Source organism: Aristolochia californica, unplaced genomic scaffold, assembly GCF_029961685.1.
Source record: "Aristolochia californica isolate CCGP_79_NKW_82.1479 unplaced genomic scaffold, dmAriCali1.0.hap1 SCAF_3, whole genome shotgun sequence".
In the NCBI taxonomy this organism is placed as follows: domain Eukaryota; kingdom Viridiplantae; phylum Streptophyta; class Magnoliopsida; order Piperales; family Aristolochiaceae; genus Aristolochia; species Aristolochia californica.
In genome coordinates, this window is record NW_027181992.1 from 48350399 (window position 1) to 48366301 (window position 15903).

Sequence of the window (15903 nt, forward strand, 5' to 3'; positions counted from 1 at the left end):
TTAGCAGTTCAGATGCTGGCTCGATGTGCGTTGTACAAACAGGTTGAGCGAACTATATCTTGAACCTGCGGATACATGTTCGCCTGCCCGAAAATCATGTACATATCATGACCTTGTCTTTTGTGATGTACGTTAGTACGATCTGAGACAAACTTATAGTAAACCTGTAGACATATTAATGAAAGTAAATATTACCTTAATGATGAATAGAGTTAGAAGGTGAGTAATAAAACAGCATTCGACCTTTATGCTCTATTCAGAGATGATATTTCATATGCAGCAGTGGTAATGAGAACCAAAAATAAAATTCATTTGGAAATTACGTATGGGACATTAAAAAGCTCCAAAGTAAGCCTTAACTTCAAATCTCTTGATGAGCTTTACATTTAAAAGAACTTCTGGATCTATGTGACACGACTTTGCTAGTTACTGCACTTTGAATGGTTGCCCGTTGTTGTGGGTTAATGAAGAAAACCCCATCGGGCCCAGAATTGCTGCAACACATGTACAAATTCAGGTGGCACAAATTGTTAAGCTTAACATGACCCTCAGCTTGGCGTGACGCGCTGCTTGCAGGTGCAGAACTCCGTTCATACGGACACATGCACTCCGTTATTCACGTGACCGGGGTGTTCTGTGATTCACACCACAACAAATCTGAAGCTCCCATAGAGATGTTTAACAATCAAGTCATATTTATTGCAATGCAATGATGGTTGAGTCATCTCTGCCCCAGAAGCAACTAGATGTATTTACAAAGACATTCACTAGAAAGAGTTTATACATAAAACCAACTAGGTAAATGTATTTACAAAGGCATTGCATTATTTACTAGTTTATCATTTTTATAACAAGCTAAGACACTCTTGACATGTACGCTCAGGGGCCGTCGATTTGTAGTAAAAAGGAATGCCATTAGCCGTGGTAATAAGCATTTAAAAAAGAAGTGGTACTAAGATAATTCAACCAGACGACTTCAGTGAATATTTGTGTAGTCACATCAGGAGGGCTGTTGCAATTGTATAAAATACTGAACTGATGAAAGAGTATTTGAGAAAGAGGGGTCAAGCTTCTCCTTTGACGCCAAACTCTAGGTGTGTTCTCTCTCCATTTTCTCTCATTTTTCCTAAAATCTCAAATCTAATCCACTGCTACAAGCATGACCAAAATTTCGGCAACACCAGAAATTGTATCAGGTAAGTAGTTTTCTGAGATACAGATGACACAAATATATCACAGTCATTTAAATCCCTCACACTGTTTACATTGATTTGATGGGTTGGTCACTGTAACAAATAGCAAATCCAGACCCTCGAATGGAAGGTAATCTATCATCTCATATGTCCAAGCTACCAAATTAACTGCCCCCAGAAACAAGGATGAACATCTCTTATGCATAACAAAGTAGAATGGACCAATTATGTTATAAACGCTTAAAGGAGGTATAGAAGCAACAAGCTGACGTTACAAAATATGACAACTCATGTTTATTCCAAAAGAAAGAAAATCACAATATACAAGGAAAAAAGGGAGCAAATTTTTTTGTTATACACTGTTATAAGTGCAATTGTATCTAAACCAGTGTTATATAAGCCTTCTTTGCATCATTATATGAAAGCACAAGACTAGGATTCAAGGTATGAAAAAGATGATACCTTGGACTGTCCAAGTTGATGATGAGACCCTCTTCCTTGTGGTTTAATCAGTTTGGCCAGAAATTGCAGCATCCTCATCATCCAACTCTTGCTCCACGCCTTTGACCTGTCCAGAATGCAAGGAAACATCACTAACATGGACCACATTTCAGAAAGAGCATCTCTTCTCTTCATATTATTATTATCAGTCTTCTCCCTTGTAGATATAGACAGGATTTATGACAGTAACAGCTGGTTTTACTCACAATGTTCAGCAGGTCAAATAACACACATTAATAGAAGAAGAGTAATTGAAGCTTTCTCAAAACTTAGAATGATTAACAGATAAAAAGGAAATCATGATTGTAACCAACTTGACCAAAAGTGCAAAAGAGAAGTGTAAAAACCTATTAGTAAAAGGCAGTTTAGACTAAAGATGAAATATTAATTGTTCCCCAGAGTTCAAACATTTCTTCCTACATCAACTTATTGGGAAAAGTTGACATGCTAGCCAAAAATGAGAATCTGTCAGAAGTGAATGCAAGTCCAATCTGTGTAAGACTTCAACTCACACACCTTTCTTGTAAATGGCCACAGATGAGTAATGAAGACGAATTTTTGGAACAATTAGCAGCACTTTTATAAAAGATAAAAGCTTGATAAATTATGAGCAAGTAGGAAGCTAGGGGTTTATTATGAGGGAACGTTAGGGGCTTATTATGATTTTTATTATGTTTTATATTTGCATGATTTTCCTCCTTTAACAATGAGTTCTTTAATTTCATGTTGATTGAGATTATATATAAATAAGAGCAAGGGATGAGTTTCCTGAAACCTGAACCCGACTCCAACCTGATCACTATCCCCGTCCTCGACTCATCCCCGTAAACCCAACTTAAACATGACCCATCTCCACCCCATCCCAGTAAACCTGACCCATTCCCGCTCGCCCATCCCCGTAAAGCCGACACGTCCCAACCCCGTTTTATATCCCTATTTCGTCCCCGTGGGTCAGGTTTGGGGAAACCCATCCCCGACCCGAAACTAGGCTAGTTTTTTCCCTTCACAATCCCTGACATGCAGCATGAAACCAAAAACTTGAACCTTTGGGTTCCTCATGAAACCTGACCAGACGCCCATCTATCATCTTCTTTCCTCACTCTTCACTCCTGTTGGGTCGAGTTGGGTTCCTCGTGAAACCTGACCAGACGCCCATCTATCATCTTCTTTCCTCGCACTTCACTCCTGTTCCATTACTTTCATCTTCTCGAAACTCCCTAATTCTCCTCTCCTTTTTTCTCTCTCATTTAGGTGCTGCTTTTATACACACAAAAACATCAGACTTACAACAACATTTGAAGAGAAGAAACTGAAAAAAGACAGCAAACGTGAAGATTTTTTGTTTTTGTGCCAGATTCCTCATGTTTGACAAGTTTCTGGTGAGTCTCCCGGCCTTTGAGTACAATCGTGTTTGGCTGATGAAGTAGAAGCCTTGGAAACGCTTCCATGCCTAGGTTAAGTTGAAGTCCTTCCTCATAGGGGAGCTGTTTGGAGAAGCTTGGTGCTTGAACCCTATTTCTCATTGTAGGGAAGTGCTTCCGTCTGTGGAAGTTTAGTTTTTGGTTTGTGCAAGAGTGCTTCCATCTGGGTGTTGCATGTGTGCAAGGTTAGGTTTCACGTCAATCTAGTTTGGAAAGGAGTCTTTTTCTCTTAATGCATCGGTGTCTTGTGCAGTGTCTCAAGCTATGCGTGTTGAGTGTTTTTATCTCGAGCTTAACCTCCTCAGTCACATACGTTCAACCAAGTAGCGTTGTGCAATATGCAGGAAGTAGTGCTGACATTGTGCCACCAGCAGCAAATGCGGATAAATCTCATAATAAGGATAGACAATTTGGTCCAATCACAATTATCAAACTTAATAAAAAAAATTCCTTATGCAGTCCCTAGCAGTTGAAATCAATGTCGAGGCTAGGAAAGAGCACCTCAAAAAGGTTCCTCCCACCAATGCTTCTGTTGCTTGGAGGGCAGAAAACTTCCAAGCTATGTCTTGGTTGATTAACAATATGGTCCAAACATATATAATGAGATTAACTATCATAAGATGGCTAATGATATTTGGCAAGACCTCAAGAAGAGAATTTCACAGGAATAAAATAAGCCTCGAGTATTATTTGTACACTTTGTGAAAGAAAAAGTTTTGAGTCTAACCAGAGTATCATGAGGAAGGAAGTCTCACAAAGTGGATGAAGCTCAAAGAAGGAAAATGAAACTCACATTAACCAAGAATGGAAATTAAGAGGTAGAGTAATTAAGGTAACGTGCGGATTATCCTTATTAAAAAAAAATTCTTAGTTATTGAGTTGTTTACATGTCTTTAGTCTCTTATTATAGTATGTTTAAGTTGGGTGTAATTGAGACTTGGATAGTTTAGTTAAGTATGATTTTGATTGTAACAAACATTATAAACAGAAGGAGATTTTATCAAAATAACTGGTTAAAATTTTTTAATTAACTAAATACCCACTTTCCATATTTATTTATCAAACTACCCAATTTTGATTATTTATCCAACCTAAGCCACCCAGGTTTGAGCTTGGCTTGGACCTTGAAGACTTCAAGCTCGAGCTCGAGCCTTAAATTGAACTCAAGCTTGAGCTCAAAAAGTTTTAAATGAGTTCAAGCTCGTGCTCAACATATAGTTAAAATTACAAAAATAAAAAATTACAAAATGAATAGGGAGGATTTGGTGATGAGCTCAGTACCATTGAACTGCATGCTATTGCAAAGGAGTCCAAGACTTTGCTTACAGAGCATATCAATGTACAATAGCCAGCTTAATAGACCTAATAGAAAGAGAAACTTCTCCATCAATAATTTATATTCCATTGGCAAGTAGCAACGTTAGATGTTGAGAGACCCAAAAGTGTTGAACAACCGATTGTCTTTAAGTGAGGGAAATATGAGCAATCACCATTCAACTGAAGAGGGAACTGATAAAAGCAATTAGGGTAAACCTATTTTTGTAAGAAAATATATGGTAACGACTTGACTCATGAGGCAACAAATTGAGTTTGGAAAATCTTGAGCACGGTTTGTTATGCTTAATGAGCCTTATTCCAAGTTTGACCTCAACTCGAGCTATGAATCGAGCTGAACTTGTCTTAAGCTGAGCTCCAAGCAGCTTGCAAGTCGATTTGATGACTTAGTGCCACCCCTAAGTTCAATGATACATAGATTTTGAAAATAGTCCACCAAACTCCCCTTAAAATTCCCCAAATAATTTTAGATGAATGCAAATGCTACTTCAGATTTGCTCTTGCTAGAACGATCAATGTGATTTCAAAGTAAGCACAAGATCTAGCAAGAATCAAGCTAAGCAAACGAGACGTTAAATTAAAATAAGCACAAGAAGTACTTAGTTTTTCAGGTGGTTCTTCAAATCACGATTCATACCTCCAAATTCAGTTTCAAATTCCTAGAATGCTTAAGAGTGGTCATTTTTGGCTTGGGAGTCGAGAGCAACAAATCTTGGTGCAAAATCGACTTAATTAGTAACTTATCAACATTTAAACTTCAAACCGTTGAGCTTGGAAAGAAACATTTTGTCTTTCTTGAAATCTCGAAAAATCTGAATTAAAATTCATGAGAAAATACTCAAATGTTTTGTTATGAGTTGTTAATCACATAGATAGGTCACTTGTAGATTTTGAAGACTTGTCTTGGCCAAAGCGGAGCAATCAATCTTGTTAATTACTCCTAGTCAATCGATCTTCATTGGGTGCTTCTTTCTCGTTCGGCTTCATTTGAATTGGTCTCCAATGAGTTGGGAAAATGTCTCTGGACAAAGATTTTTGCCTCCATTTGTTCGATCGACTTGATATCAGTCGGTCAACTTTCTTGTTAGAGCTTCACGCACCTTCATTGTTTGGTTGTGTTAACATACAACTTTCAACAAAGACTTCTCTATCTCTAGTCGGTTGGTCGAGAGAGAGTCGACTTGTTGGCCTTCACCATTTCCTCTCGGGCCTTTTTCTATGCAACATCTAATTGATCTAACTTGAATGGTTGACCTTCTATCTCATACCTTCTTCCTTTTAGGGCTTGTTTACATGGGTCATCCGGTCGACCCTGCTCTAGTTGGAAGACTTGCTTTGCATGACTTCTTTTCTTCTTTTCCTTTTTCTTTCCTTCTTCTTCACTGCTGCTTTTCTTTCTGAGCATCTAGTTGGACGAGACTGGTCTGTTGGACAACCTTTTTTACTTGGCTTTGTTTTCATCTTTCCCGGTCTTTTCTTCTCTTTCTTTAATGGGGCTTGCTTGCTTACTGTTTTGAGCTCCCTTGCTTGGTCAATGGTGCTGCTAGACCATTTGGATGATGTACATTTGTCCCTCTTTTTTATGAGTCATTCGATCGGTCATATTGCCAAAAAAATTTCTTTGGGGCTTTATGAGTTGCAAGTCATTCTTAATGCACATTATTAGTAACTTAAGTGTTTGTTATCATAAATTATCTAAATAGGGATCATAAGACCAACACAATCCACTATGTATTATATGTTCCATAATTTTCATTGAACTTACTCTCCGTTAGCTAATTGACCAAACATCTCTATTTTTCTATAAGATTCTTTCCTTGGAGAGTATTTTACGGATCTCAAGATGAGAAAAATGATTTTTGGAAAGCCTGAATGAGGAGGTTTGTATTACCTAGCTAAGCAAAGAGAGTCTACATCATGAGCATTGCAAACCTTCCATACACCTTTGCACTGGCATCTTCAGTTGGGACACCCTCCTCTTGTCAAAGTTAAAGCTTCTGTCCCTCTTTGAAGTCTACTAATCACCATATTTGTGAGCCATGTCAATTAGGAAAGTGATGTAACCCGATAACCGTAATGAAAATTTTCTAGCAAAAGGGAAAGAAACGATGAGCATTCACTGCCGAAATCGAGAGAAATAAACCAACCTTGAGCAGACGATGTCACCCCGATAGCGATGATAGACCTCCGATAGCCGTAATCAAACTTTGTGCGAATACAATAGAAGGAAATGCGAAAAATCCACTGTCGAACTCAAAATAAAATCAACAAACATAGGCACTGGTATTCGAGAGACCAGCACTCTCCCTGAGCAAGGCTCTAAAGAACGAATCGCAAAAATCCCCATTCTTTCTCTCTACTGTACCTATATTCCCCCACGATCACCGTAACCACTTAAAACAGTAAAATTCCAAAAATAGCCCTGTCCTCATTAATCAACTGTTAATTCTTCTAATTATCCTTCAATTGCTGCTTACTCCTTCTAGAGTAAGTAAAACAAATTTGGGATCTATCATTACCCCCCGCCCAAACTTTCACCTTGTCCTCAAGGTGAAAAGCTGGAAACTGGAGCCTAATTGCCTCAAAATCCTCCCAAGTGGCTTCAAACTCTGGTAGGCCCTTCCATTGCACCAAAACCTCCAACTGCTGCTGCCCATTTTTTTCCACTATTCATATATTCAAAATGGCAGCAGGTTCAACCAACATCTCTAATTCAGTAGTCAATTGTGGAGGAAGAATTGAAGATGAATGTGATTTCGTTTTGCTCGACGAAGTTGGGAGCATGAAACACCGGATTCACGAATGACTGGTGGAGTTGCAGTTTGTAAGCAACTCTTCCAACTCGTGACACCACTTCAAAAGGTCCATAAAAACGTGCTGCCAGCTTCTCATTGTGCCGAGTGGCCAAGGAGCGTTACCGATAGGGTCTGAGTTTTACAAACACACGATGCCCAACCTGAAACTCTTCATCCCTCCTTTTAAGATCAGCCATGGCCTTTAGTCTCTACTGAGTCCGCAGTAATTGCATCTTCAAATCGTCAAGATACGCATCCCGTTCCTCTAAAATCTGTTCGACTTAAAAAACTATAGCTATCCCTGACTTATAGTGCAATAAGGAAGGAGGGTCACGTCCGTATAAGACTCGGATTGGAGTGGTGCCCGTAGAAGAATGGAAGCTGGCGTTATACTAGTATTCCGCCCAAGTTTTTGGTTTGTCAGAAGCGAAACATCGAAGATAGGTCTCCAAACACCTGTTAACCACTTTAGACAGACAATCTGCTTGAGGGTGGGAGGCGGTGCTGTGTCTCAAATCAGTCCCTTGGAGATGAAAGAGTTCTTGCTAGAAATGACTCATAAACACCTTACCCAAGTACTTGGGTACCCCATGCAATCGAATCAACTATCTCACAAAAAACCTCCTTCCAAGCAGGTAAGGACGCCATTAGCTCTTTTTCATAAATAGACTTCAGTTGGGCTCGTTCACTCAATACTTGACTAAAAAATGTAACCGCCCGTTGATCTTGCAGTAGAACAGCCCCTAGCCCATATCCAGAAGCGTCAGTCTCCACAATAAACAGCTTCAAAAAATCAGGTAGAGCTAAAACTGGTACCGTAGTCATGGCTTCCTTCAAACGCTTCAGGGTTGCTTCATCTGACCACCCAAATATATCTTTTTTGAATTGATCCATCAAGGGTCTAGCAATATCTCCATAACCCGAAACAAATTTCCAGTAGTGTCCTGTAAGACCAAGGAAACCCCTTAATTCCTTAAGTATGGTTGGTACTAGCCAATCAACCATAGCCTGTATCTTACTAGGATCAACTGACACCCCCTCTCTAGAGATGATATGTCCCAAGTATTCAATATGTTCTCTCCCAATAGAACACTTCGTAGAATTAGCATACAATCTATGTTCTTTTAATTTCTTCAAAACAACCACTAAATGATTACAGTGAGCACTCCAACTTGGACTATATATCAGAATATTATCGAAAAATACCAATACAAATCACCGGAGAAAGGGTTTGAATACCTCATTCATAAAGGATTGAAATGTAGCTGGTGCATTCATAGTGTCCTTCATGAGTCCGGAAAGCTGTCTTGTGCACATCAGCTGCTTTCATTATGATTTGGTGGTATCCCTACTTCAAGTCCAACTTTGAAAAGACTTGTGCTCCATGAAGCTCATCTAACAACTCATCGATCACTGGAACAGGAAACTTATCCGGAATAGTTTCCTTGTTAAGGGCTCTATAGTCCACACAAAATCTCCAACTTCCGTCTTTCTTTTTGACTAAGAGCACGGGACTTGAAAAAGGGCTAGTGCTAGGCTGTATTATTCCAGCAGCCAACATTTCTCCCACCAATCTCTCTATTTTATATTTCTGTATTTGGGGGTACCGATATGGACGAACACTCACAGGTGAAGCTCCATCCTTCAAAGTTATGGCATGTTCCTTTTCCCGTTTTGGTGGTAACTCTTAGGGCATAGCAAAAACATCCCCAAACTTCGCCAAAACTCTCTTCACCATCGATGTCGTGATGCTGTCATTGGGGTACATCCCAACTCCACAAAAACCTCATGTCCCTCATGCTTGATAGTACGCATAATCGCCTTGAGTGAAACCAAAGTTTTGAGCAAGGAGGGATCTCCCTGTAACACCACCGTCTCATTACCCAATCTAGACTTCATAACATGGGTTTTCCAATTTGTATACGTTCCTCCTAAGGTCTCCAACCATTGTACACCCAAAATAACATCGGTGCTTCCCAATTCCAAAGGCAGAAAATCCTCCACGATCTCTATTCCTTGAACTGGCTTCTGGTCAGAATATTAACTGGAAGAAAACTACCCTCCTAGGCTATCATATCGACTCACCGGTGCTTCAGGGCATGGCTTACTATTTAGGGTGCTCAATGGGAAATTTGTCAGCTACATATTTTGGACTACCACTCTTTGACTCTCGGTCTTCGGGGACGCTTTGTCCCCCCTCATTGAGAAATTTGAGAAGAGGCTAGCTACTTGGAGGGGCAAGCTTTTATTTACTTCTAGGCAACTTACTCTCCTTAAGTCTTGTTTGGCAGGACTGCCAAACTATTTATTATCATTCATGCACTGTCCGGCCTCCATTTGCAATAGGATTGACACCATCTGTCGACGTCTCCTCTGGAAAGGATTAGAGAACACTTCAGATATCATTTGATTAGAATCTTTCTTTTCAGTGCAAGTCGTGTCAAATGGGCAAGCATCACAAAAGTTCTTTTCCAATATCATCTTACAAATCCAGACATATATTTGAGATTGTACACTCTGACATCTGGAGTCCTTGTTCTATGATTAGTCAGTTTGGTCATAGGTACTTTATTTCTTTTATTGATGATTTTAGTAGTGCATTTGAATTTACCTTAAGGAAAAATATGAGGCCTTTGATGTATTCAAATTTTTTCTTCAATGAAATAAAAATCAATTTGTTGCCTCACTTTATATTTTACGTACTGAAAATGACCTCGAGTTCATGAGTCATAAATTTCAGATTTTTTCTTTGTCGAAATCAAGGAATTATTGATCAAACATCATGTGTCTTTACCCCTCAACAAAATGGCATAGCAAAAAGTAAGAATCGCCATTTATTGGAGGTTGCTCGGACAATAATGATATATATGAATGTACCCGTCTTATTGAGGTGATGTTGTTCTTACTGCCTATTTCTTGATTGATAGACTGCCTTCTTCTGTCTTAGAAGGCAAAATTCCTATGCAGGTCTTTTTGCCGTCAACACCATTATTTCATATCTCTCACCGAGTTTTGGTTGTATTTGTTTTACATGTGTTGGGACCTTCCAGGAATAAGTTGTCACCTACAGTAGTTAAATGTATATTTTTGGGGTACTCTCGCACACAGTAAGGATAAAAATGTTTTTGCCCATCCACTAAAAAAAATTCATGTCTACAGATGTTACTTTCTTTGAGGATGTGAAGTTCTTTCCTCTGCATCGTTATCCTCAGATCCTATTATATCACCTGGTCCTACACCAGTTATCCCGATACCAATTGATGAGCCTATTGGACCTTTACAAGTTGTCACTGTTGAGAAACCTTTACGGGTATATAAACGCAGGAAAGAAGTCTCGCCACAGACTCCAGATTCATCTCTCACACTGGACCAAGACTCTGAATCGTCTAAGGATCCTGACGGTAGCGATTTACACCTTCAAGTTGCACTCAAGAAAGGTGTCAAGAAAAGTATGCGGTATCCTTTATCTCACTTTGTATCTCTTAGTTCCTTATCTGACACCTATAAAAATTTTGTTTTGTTCATCTCTACCTGCACTATTCCTTCTTCAGTGTAGGAGGCTATTTTATCTCCTCATTGGAAGCAAGCTATGGATGTTGAAATGGAGGCATTGATAGATCAGGGCACTTGGCAACTGTGTGATTTACCATCAAGAGCAAAAGTTGTTGGCTACCGATGACTTTATACCATTAAATATAATGCAAATGGTTCTATTGAGCGGTATAAAGTAAGTTAGTTGCCAAGGAGTATACTCAAATATTTGGCATTGATGTGTTTGAAACTTTTTCGCTTGTTGCTTGGTTATCGTCATTGTTGAAATATTTTCTGGGCATTGAAGTGGCGAAAAGTAAAAAAGACATTGTGATGACACAAGGCAAATATATAACTGATATGCTTTAGGTGTATGGTTTGTTGGGAGCAAAACTAGCTGATACTCCACTGGAAATGAGACATGATCTTTACGATGATCAGAGTGCCGAATTAACTGACATAACACAATATCGGAGGTTAGTGGGCAAGTTAATTTATGCGACAATTACAAGACCTGATCTCTTTTGTAGTAAGTGTAGTAAGCCAGTTCATGGAACATCATCGCAAAATACACCTAGAAGTTGTAGAAAGAATTTTGAGGTATCTGAAAGGAGCACCACGATAAGGTCTTTTCTGTAGACCCAATAACCATATGAAGAAAGAGACTTTCTCTGATGCAGAGTATGCTGGGTCCAAACTAGACAAGAAGTCAACCTTGGGTACAATCTTCTTAGGAGGCAACTTGGTCAGTTGGAAAAGTAAAAAGCAAAATATTGTAGCCGGTCTAGCACATAAGTTGAATACGGGGCAAGGGCTCATACAGTGAGTGAGTTGATGTGGGTCAGATCAATCTCACAAGAATTGGGTTTCAACCAGGGTGAACCGTTGACTATGTTTTGTGAGAATCAGACCGCGATCTTCATTGCAAGCAATCTAGTTTTCCATGAAAGGATTCCCACTTTATTCGAGATGTTGTGATGAAGAAGAAGGTACTCCATTTGTCCGATATGGAAATCCAGTTGGGAGATATCTTCACCATGGCCTTCGACAAGCGAGAGTTTCTATCATTTTGTGACAAGCTAGGACTCCTGGATATATATGCTCCAACTCGAGGGGGTGTTAGAAAATATATATAGGAGTATTTTGGTCATTTCACACTTCTGTGGTTAAATTTCTATATGTAATATTGTTCTATGCGTTGAGTTTGGTTAAATTTTCATACACATAGGATACATAGTTAGGGAGATATAAGGAGAATAAGCTTTATTAAGTGTATAGGGGCATTTTTGTAATTCTTATCCTAAACCAATTAAGCTTTCTCTCTCTCTTTTCTTTCTCTCTTCATTTCTCTTCCTCTTAATTTTCTCCTCTTCCACTACCAAAATCCTTTGTTTTTACATATCTCGTACCTAGTACCTACACCAGAGAGATGGCTGCTCTTCTGTCTTGAGAGATGGATTTTATGTGCTCTCCTCCAAAGGCAGATATAGTTGGTTGTCAGTGGGAATCCACTATTCTATATAAAGTTAATGGTTCGGTCCATACATACAAACCAGATTGGTAACTAAGGGATATACTTAGAAATGTGGGTGGATCATCTTGAGACCTTCTCCCCAATGGCTAGACTTAGTTCAGTGCAGATTTTGCTCTTTGTGATTTACCAATTAGAAGTCAAGAATGCCTTGGGGGGAATTATGTAATGAAGTTATGCAACAACTTCTCAAGTTCGTTGTTCACGAGGAGGAAAACAAGGTGTTTGTTTTAAGACGGCACTGTATGAGTTGAAACAGTCCTAGAACCTGGTTAGATAAGTTTAGTGTAGAGATTATGGCATTTGGATGTGTTCACTCTACTTCTGACCATTGTCTGTTATCCTTCGTGATCTAGCACGTAATTGTATATGTGGATGACATCATTGTTTAAGGGGATAATGTTAAAGGTATTGCATATGTCAAAGCTCATATCAAAGGACCCTTTCAAACCATGGACTTGGGAGCACAAGTATTTTCTTGGCATTGATGTTGCAAGAAGAAAACCAGGTAGTTTTTAGTGTCAATGCATATATATATATATATATATATATATGAAATGTAGTGTCATTGCAAATATGTGACTCATTTGTTGAATGAGACAGTTTTTGTAGGTGCTACTACAGATATCCAACTACGATGCATACTGGTAAGACATTGTACAGACGTTGGTCGGTAAGCTCATATATGCCATAGTAACAAGACCAGATATTTTGTTTGCCATGAGCATAGTCAGGTTTACTACCACTTTATAGAAAGCCCGCAGAAGGTTCTTCTATAGGTGTCGCATAGAATTTTACAGTACTTGAAGGGTGCTCCTGGAAAAAGATTGCATTATAGAAGGAGTGGTATGTTACAATTCCCGGATTTTCAGAAGCTAATGCTAGGTGTCGACTCGATAGAAAGTCTACCAATAGTTACTGTGTTCATGGGAGGTAAACACACGTCCTGGAAGAGTAAGAAGCAACTATAATCGTCAAATAGAGTGTAGAAAGAATATAGAGCAATGACACATACAACATGTAAGATGATATGTAAAGTCTATGCTAGCAGAGTTTGGGTTTCCAACACTCAAGCCAATGTAGATGGCATGTGATAATCAAAACTATTTATATAGCCAACAATCCAATGTTTCATGAGAGAATCACTCACATTGAAGTGGACTTCATCAAAGATGTAGTAGTAAAGAGCTGGATAGCTACTCATGTTTGTTCAGTGAATTAACTAGGTAATTTCTGCACCGAGAACCTTCCAAAAAGCCAATTTGATATTTTTACTAACATGCTGGGCATGTATGCCAATTATGCTCCACCTTGAAGGAGAAAGTGAGAAAAGTAGGACGTTAGGGGTTTATTATGAGAGGAGGTTAGGGACTTATTATGAGTTTAATTATGCTTTCTATTTGCATGAGTCGCCTCCTATAATAAGAAGAGTTGTAATTTCAACTTGATTTTGATTCTATATAGATAAGAGATGGGGATGGGTGAGGTAATCTTCTTTCCTCACTCTTCTCTCATGTTCCATTACTTCATCTCCACGCAGCTCACACTAATCGCCTCTCTTCTTCGCTAGCTGCTTCTATACACACACTAAAACGTCAGAATTCTCACTAACGAACACAAACACTCTGTTTGATCGATGCATTCTTGGTGACTGCCAACTGGATGTGGAAGGGATTTAAACTTTAAAGGAACACTTTGAGACAAAACTGACAGTCCACACATCCGTTAGCCAGGTTCATGCATAAGAGTGTGAGAGATTCATTCCAAAAAGGGAAATTGAAGAATGAAAGGACCACACTGTTTTTTATTATACAACAAATGCAATTTGTTCGTCAAAGTAGTCATTCTACTCTTTGTTATTAGGTAATAGGATCAGGCTATTCTGAAGATATAAATTAACCATCTATTTCTTTACTGCCATCTGAAGATATACATAGCAAAGAGCAAAACACAAGTACTGAGAGAGTTAACTAATGTCTCTATTGTCTAGGCACGTCATGAAAAAAAATTTACTGAACTAGGCTATAGTTTATTTGCCAAGTACAAACAGATTGTGGTACAATGAATACATGTTTGCAGAAAACAATAGCATGCTGCATACCTCTGAGACATAGTGCATTAGCATGTTCTCAATTCCAGACTTCAGGGTCACAGATGAGCTTGGGCAACCACTGCAGGCTCCTTGCATCCTAAGCTTGACTATGCCGGTGTCCCTGAAAAAGCAAAAAATGTCTGATTTAATACCATCCACTTTTTTTTTTTTAAATAGTGAGATCGACAGTTGTATAAAAAAATTAAATCCCATAAAGATGCTAGAGTGTAAAAGAACAATGACTTTATTTTTAAAATGAGAATAGTGACACCATCCTCTTTGGTGAGGGTACTTTGAAGCAAATTGTCCGGCTCAAGGCCTTGATAAACCTCTTCGAGCTCTCCTCTAGTCAAAAAGTCAGCTGGGCCAAGTCCTCCATCTCAAGTTATAACATTGAGAAAATCCCCCTCTCTTCCGTTGACTGATGGTACCCTGAGGAAACACAGCTAGCAGCCAGTCGTTGAGCGGATGGAAGGTAGACTTGCTACTTGGCGGGGCAAATTCCTCTCGAAGGTTGGAAAACTCACACTTATTAAATCTTGTCTCCATAGGATTCCAAGTTTTTTCCTCTACTTATTCCATTGGCCTGTCATCGTGGCCAACAGTTTGGAATTCCTCAAACGATGCTTCCTTTGGGGTGGTCCCAACAGTGAACGGATGTAACATTTGGTGAAGTGGTCTGATGTTTGCCAACCTTTTGGTGGTCTCGGCATCAGAAGCATCTCGGGCACCAATTCAGCATATCTTCTCAAATGGCTATGGCGCTTCAACACTTCTCCTTCGCTGATCTTGTGCTCTTTGGTGGCTGCATGGGGGTAGACGGTACAGACTCACCAATTTGGAGGAAAATCTTCTTTTTCGGGTGCTATTAAGTGCTTTCCCGGAAATGGCATCCGTACTAAATTCTGGTACGACTGGTAGTTGGGAGAAAAGCCGCGACTGAACTCCTTTTGCTCTCTCTCAAAGCTCTCCACCCTCCCTTCAGCCTCGATTGCTGATATTTGGCGTCATCCGGGTGAATGGAATCTGCAATTCCGTAGAGGACTTACTGATGCAGAGGCTTTGGAGGCTTCTTGCATCCTATCTGACCTTGTCGGTGTCAAAATCAGAACCTCCAACCCTGACGCGCTTATATGGACCCCCTGATCAAAAGGTTCTTTTACTGTTGCTTCTGTCTACATCCGCGTTCAGGGCTTCAACACCCCTGGCCCCACCACCCAGCTGCTGTGGCTTGGTCTCTCCAAGCTCCGCCTCACGCTAAATGTTTTGTTTGGTGTGCTTGTTGGAATAAGATCCTTACCTCCGATGCCTTTGGTGCGGAACACATGTTTCTGAACCATCCAGTCCTTTCTGCCGCAACTTGCCGGAAAGTGCCACTCATTTGCTACTCATTGCAACTTTGCCCAATCAATTTGGGACAGCCCTCTGAGCAGGATCAGCATGGTGTCCCTCATGATCTTCCTTCAATGATCCAGTCCCTAGTCAGCTCTCGGCTTCCCAAGCT

The 15903-nt window shown here is 39.6% G+C and overlaps 1 protein-coding gene across 4 annotated transcripts in view; it reads right to left on the reverse strand.

Moving 5' to 3' along the window:
- Nucleotides 1-92: 92 nt before the first annotated feature.
- Nucleotides 93-15903, reverse strand: part of LOC137959035 (nifU-like protein 4, mitochondrial) — a 44073-nt gene continuing 28262 nt past the window's right edge. For 2 of the 4 annotated variants that reach the window (XM_068806299.1, XM_068806301.1), the window contains exons 6-7: nt 14409-14520; nt 1391-1761 (exon numbers count right to left, since the gene is read on the reverse strand). In XM_068806299.1, coding sequence (XP_068662400.1) covers nt 1699-1761; nt 14409-14520 — 175 coding nt within the window. In that variant the 3' untranslated portion in view covers nt 1391-1698. Of the gene's footprint in view, nt 165-229; nt 635-1390; nt 1762-14408; nt 14521-15903 lie in introns of those variants that run through there. The other 2 variants (XM_068806302.1, XM_068806300.1) reach the window with 2 other exon arrangements.